This window comes from Dermacentor albipictus, chromosome 1 (assembly GCF_038994185.2).
Source record: "Dermacentor albipictus isolate Rhodes 1998 colony chromosome 1, USDA_Dalb.pri_finalv2, whole genome shotgun sequence".
NCBI classification, from domain to species: Eukaryota; Metazoa; Arthropoda; class Arachnida; order Ixodida; family Ixodidae; genus Dermacentor; species Dermacentor albipictus.
Genome location: NC_091821.1, coordinates 350,775,650 through 350,781,649, shown reverse-complemented (window position 1 = coordinate 350,781,649; position 6,000 = coordinate 350,775,650). Strand labels below are relative to the sequence as shown.

Genomic DNA, 6,000 nt, shown 5'->3' with positions numbered 1-6,000 from the left:
GTGGGTCCTTCAGTCCAGGCCTCTACTGGTCTCTACAGCTCGCTGGGCTCGATCGAGAAGAGTTGAACTAGTGAAACTATTATTAAAGTGTGGCACCTCATGAACTAGTTAACGAAAAGCAGCTTCAGGATGCTAAAGGGACACTAAAGAGAGGCTTACATTGAGATGTATTAATAAATTGCACTTCTATTGATAACAAAAAAGCAGCTTAGCATGAGTAAATGCTTGATAAGCCAGGAAAGATGCAAGAACTAAATACAAGTGGTAGTGTTGCCTTCAAGTTCCTACACCAGCTCACTAATGCAATCGCAGAATAAAAAGGAACTTGGGAAAATCCACCTCGTGAGTACCTGCAGCACTGATTTGCCATATTCAATGTTGACAGCGTGTCCTTGGGCCTATGTAAATTTTAGTGAAGATGGGCTGCATTGCGCTGTGAAGGAGTCAAATACTGAACTTTTCAGTATTTAGCAACTTTCACTCTGACAGAGTAGCCGAAGTACTAGAAACATCACACTGAACTACTGGCACTGGGCTTCGAGTAGTTTGGCCTTCCTTTTATATTCTAGTAATAAACGTTTTGCCATGAGAGTAAGAGTTAAAATTGAAGTGTGGAGTTTTACAGGCCAAAACAACTTTCTGATTATGAGGCACGCCACAGTGGAGGACTGCGGAAATTTTGACCACCTGGGGTTAACGTGCACGGTTGTTTTTGCCTCCATTGAAATGCGGCCACCGTGGCTGAATTCGATTCGCGACCTTGTGTTCAGCAGCCCAACACCATAGCCACTGAGCAACCACGGCGAGTAAAATAAGAGTTCTGGGAGAATATTTCATCAGTCCAAACACCTTTAGTGTCCCATCAAACGCCACAATTTTAACTTAATTTTGCCATGTGTTGGGTGCCTGGCTTTGACAGGCAGTGCTTGGTAAAATAGTTCTCGACATTCTAACTCGATACATTAGCTCAAAATGCTGGACACAAACTTAAAACACAGGTACGAGTGCTCCCATTCATGCTATCTGTTTGTGCCTGCCAATATTTTGCGCTAATATGGAGCCTGGTCAGAGTGCAAGTCAAACTACCAGCAGACAGCTTTTAGCAGTGTCACTTGCAGTCCACCTTGCTCGTATTTCATGCTTGGAGAAGCTGCTTAAAAATGCGATTTCACATTTTTGTTAAGTGCATTTTCCCATACGAGCAAAAACTCTGCCAGCTTGTCTACTAAACCATTGTTTCATACAATTACTAGAGGGAATTGTCTCTACAGGCGCTGAAAGCAGAGCAGTTCAGTCAGCGTGGGAATGATAGGTAGTACATGGATTTGCCTAAATTTATTGCTGGCTTTAAATGGCTTCATGATTTAGCAAATTGACCATTTTCAAGAAAGTACTGCGCTATAAATATTAAAAAATCGGAGGATGCTTCAGCTTCACTTTTAAGAGTGAAATGCAATAGGATTCAAATGTACCCAGCTGCTTCTCGCGCTTCCCAACAACTGCAGCTTACGTGACCGTAATGTTTCCCGGGAAATGCTGGCTGCAAACGCTATGCACGAAGGCGAGCTTTCTGGTTTAAACGCGGCCTCTTTCGTGGGCCAATCCTCGAGGTAGTGCACAGCTGCGCCAAGAAAATTGCCTTGCATTCAGGTTTGTTGTGTTCTTTTGCACTTTCAGTATTTCAGTCCGAGAAGATTTAACATAAAAGGCATGTGTTGTCGGTGTTTTGTTTCATGACATTTGTTTGTGGGCCATCATCCTCAATATTCCGAGGATCATGATATATGGGTTTTATTGGCACAAGGGACAGGGATAGCCAAAGAATACCACGAAATTCCGAGGAACAACTGTCAAGAATGCAAGACACAGTATGAGCAACTTTAGCAATAGAATGATGTGGCAATATAACCTGCATATACCACACGTCATAGAGCAAGGTGTGGCATATACATATACCTAAATATAGAATTTTCACTTGTGGGGAAGCCGGCGCTGAATGCCAATGGCAACACCCGATTTTCTGCGACACGGGGCCCTTAACACAAGCGCTTTAAAATTGCCCAACGGCAGGATTCGAACACAGGACCTCTAGCACAGAAGTTTGATATTGAGTCCATCGCGCTGTGGGTGCACGGACAAGAACCACTGCAATTAGCAGCGCTTATGTGTTCACAGTCTTATCGCCTTCTGCATTTAAAAAAAAAGCTATAGATTGCTCTGAAATTTAGGCCAAGAAGGGCAGATAACCTGTAATAAACAAAGCCACAAGCATCAGGATCAAATCCCTGTACTACCCATCATTCCCACACTGGCTGAACGATCACAACACCAGAGTTCTTTCTAGTAATTATTGCATTAAACCTTAGGTTCTTAACTACAAAGAATCCAAGTAGACACACCATCATGCTCCACTATACAAGCACGCAAAGCAAAAGCGGCTATGTACCTTCCACTACTCGTACAAGTGTTGTACACATGTGCACAGTACTCTGAAATTCTGTGCCAATGAAGGAAAAGCTATGGAGACTGCACATACAAGTCCACTCCTGAAAATGTCTCGCATTATCATTTTAAAGGAGTAACCATAAGCACCTGGTTTACAAATGCAAAGCCAGCCACTGAGACTTGTTTTTTGCTTTCCTCTTCCGAGTTTGGGCAAAAGTAACTGTCGCACATGGATGCTATGCTGATCCAGCATCTGTTCCAAGAAACCAAAATCACTCAACGCTACTGTCATACTTGGCATGGTAACACACATCCAGGAGCTCCGTCCTCGTAGCTTTTCCTTTGTTGCCCCAGACAGTTGTCCACAAGTACGGTGCTGCCACTGAGCAGTCGTGTACAAATTGCAGGATGCACCAGCCTGAGGAGCAGATTGTGAATTACTCTGCTAAAACGCTTTAATCAGCCCCAAGTTCTCAACATGCTTAAATACAGAGGACACAAAGACATGCTGGTTGGCAAGTGAACACTTTTTTATTCACATATTATTTGACAGCAACGCGCGGCGCATTGGGTCCACGAGCCAGGTCCTGTAATGAAAATAAGCACAATGTTATAAATATGCCTAAACCAATACAGGTAATATTGTACACATGCTGCACACACTACAGGCTAAGTATGCACAGCAACTACTACTAGATTAGTGCACTTTTAGATCTAGAATTGTGGCAGAAATGTTATTGTACTCAATTAAACCAGCGCGGTACACCTAGCTGCAGTGAAGTACTAGCCATTACCCTTACAAAACACTTGTACTCTATTGTATGAATAGCACAATTTTACATTTTTCATAAATGACACCTAAAATATGTCTTCATTCAGAATCTTCTGGGCATTTGTCAACACACACTATATGCAGTGCATTTCAGGAGTACAGCTGATACAGCCAGATGCAATCACGTCACATTTTTCTCAGCTTTGTAAACTACTCGGGCTGTGTGCACAGACTAGCTGAAGCAACAGAAGTGTCATGAGAAGTGCGAGGACATTGACTGTTCTTTCATTTTATTTATCCCAGCAGTAAAATTTGTACTCTGCTGACAGAAGCTAGCTTAAATCGGCCTAAAATAATATAGATTTCTGGTTCAACAGCTAAAGGAAAAGAACAGCTTTAGCCTTCTTTCCATGGGCACAGCTCCTAAGTAAATTTCAAGAGTCCACATCATGAAACAACTAATGAAACAAGGCAAGTGAGATGATAATGTGCATTTAGTGAAACTCCATTGAATGCCACACTAACTGGTGGCTCTTGCAATCTAACATGCCTTGCACTTCGGCCAATCAATGCATGTAAGCGAGGCTAGGTATGAACACAAGGCTACATTAACTTGAACTGTTAATATCGAGAGTAGCATAGATCAACAACTTCAATGGCAGATCGGCTAGTAGCTTTGACATAACTTTGACATAAAAATGTAGCAACACTAATTACCATGTAAGGACGCCTTGTACTCGTTTTAAGTTTCTTGTCCTCCATGGTCTCTTGATCCATTTATAAGTTAGTACACAAATTGTGCTGCAGCCAATTATTAAAACCAGCATTCATAAAATGCTCATCAGTTGCAGTTTTTTGCACCCTCTACTGTATAGTTAACCAAACAGTTCCTTTGTTTTGAGCAACTATTGCACATGTGTTGAGTAGATGCAGCAGTGCAACCAGATGCAACCAGTCAAGTCAGCGGTGCTGTCATATGAGCAGTACATTTTACCAAATAAAATACACAAAATGTGTATCTTGCTCCATTCATTAGCTGCAATGGGCTGCTCGTGTGCTCTGAAAGCGTGTCATATTGAGGTCCAGTTCGAACCTTTACTGCGACTTCACCTTGTACAGCAAGTACTGTTTCCTGCATTTGCAGCGTCCATGACAGTGACAGGGTCTCCATACAACACTGAAGCCTTTCATAACTAAAAAGCAGGTATTACTGAAGTGATCGTAATATACCAAAACTGTATCAAACAAGAACGTGTGAGCGAGCGAGGAAACTAACCGCCGTGGCCCTTGGGAACCTCGGTGGCGGTGCGCGGTCCTTGCGTGCCTCCTTGGACCTGTTGCGCACGATCTTGGAGTGGATGGCGCACGAGACGCAGTAGTGCAGCTTGGCGTACAGCTTGGGCAGCGGGTAAGACTCGTACACGCTTGCCACCGTGATGTCCCTCACTGCGGCCGCCTCCACGATGTTGCGGATCACGAACTTCTTGATCGCCTTATCCTTTGGCACGCAACGCGCGCAGTTGGTGCACCTTACGGGCTTCACGTGCCCGCGGCCGTGCTTGGAGCGACCGTTGTTGCGCCTCTTGGACGTCTGCACAAAACCCACATAGGTAACCATGGGTCACCGTCAGCTTATCGCATCGTACAATAGCGATCACCACACACATCACCGATCGCTATTTCGCGGCTAGTTCCTGCTCCTGACACTAATTTTATAGCCATGCCTTTCTGTGCACGAATAATGAAGCACGGAATAGATTTAAAAAGAGAATACAGACTTGCTACTTTATTCGTGTGACAAGAAAGAAAGCACTTGCGGCTTCGCTAATTACGCGCAAGAAATTGTCGCTAAGAGACAATGAACGTAACTCACAGAACTGACACAAGTTTACTGGATAACAAATTCACTGTTTTCTAGTAATATGAACAAGTGCAGTGAATGCAATACGAACAAGACAGCAACGCCGGTGCCAACCCGGCAACACATGGTGTCGCCTAAGCCTAATACAAATACTGATTTTTAATCACTAGCATTGCTTTCCGATAGGTTCGTGCGTCGCTACTACTTCTGCACAAACCTAAGGACCTGTTATACATAACGACCCAATTGCACACGCTAAATATAATTCGACAGCAAAAGACTGTAACGAGCGAAGTGCCATGCTTACCATCTTCGATGAGCAGTGGAGGCGAAAAGAGGAATGCACACTACTTTTCCGAAAAGTAGTGCAATGAACGCTTCACAACGAAGATCTTTCTAAAAACGCTGAGTGTGATCGCAATTAGAATTAAGCATTAAATGTGCTAGTAAGCTTTAGTAAATTCAGATAAAAATTATTTCTTGAGCAAAATATTAAACTTTTATTGGTCTACAGCCGCGGATGAATACATAGGAAACGTTTGCCAAAATTTGCCCTATTGCAGCACCTAGTGGGCCGTTTATTGACTAGCTAACTTGCAAGTTTTAAAATAAATCAAATACTACAAAATAAAAACAAATTATCATGCAGCATTGAAAAAATTATATAATATTGGTGCTAATTGAAAGATCGTAAATGTTATTTCTATACATGCCCTTTAGGCAATCTTTATTTGACACTTTTTATTCAGTGTTTAAACGCAAAATATAGTTTATATTATTAAGTTTTACTCTTGTTTATTTGTTGTAAAATATATTTTACATTCTAATATGTGCGCTGTGGCTGTAGTGGCGTTGCTTAACACACTCAATCAAGCTTTAGTAGTTTCTACTTTGATCGCGTTGTACAATATGTGTGCAACGT

General features: G+C 42.5%; 1 protein-coding gene across 1 annotated transcript; it reads right to left on the bottom strand.

Annotated features, from left to right (window-relative positions):
• Positions 1 to 2,957: 2,957 nt before the first annotated feature.
• RpS26 (ribosomal protein S26) lies at positions 2,958 to 5,618 on the bottom strand. Its single transcript, XM_065441696.2, has 3 exons — positions 5,386 to 5,618; positions 4,494 to 4,808; positions 2,958 to 3,032 (listed from the first exon to the last, which is right to left on the bottom strand). The coding sequence occupies exons 1-3, from the start codon at positions 5,386 to 5,388 to the stop codon at positions 2,988 to 2,990; spliced, it is 363 nt and encodes a 120-aa protein (XP_065297768.1). The 5' UTR covers positions 5,389 to 5,618; the 3' UTR covers positions 2,958 to 2,987.
• Positions 5,619 to 6,000: the final 382 nt, after the last annotated feature.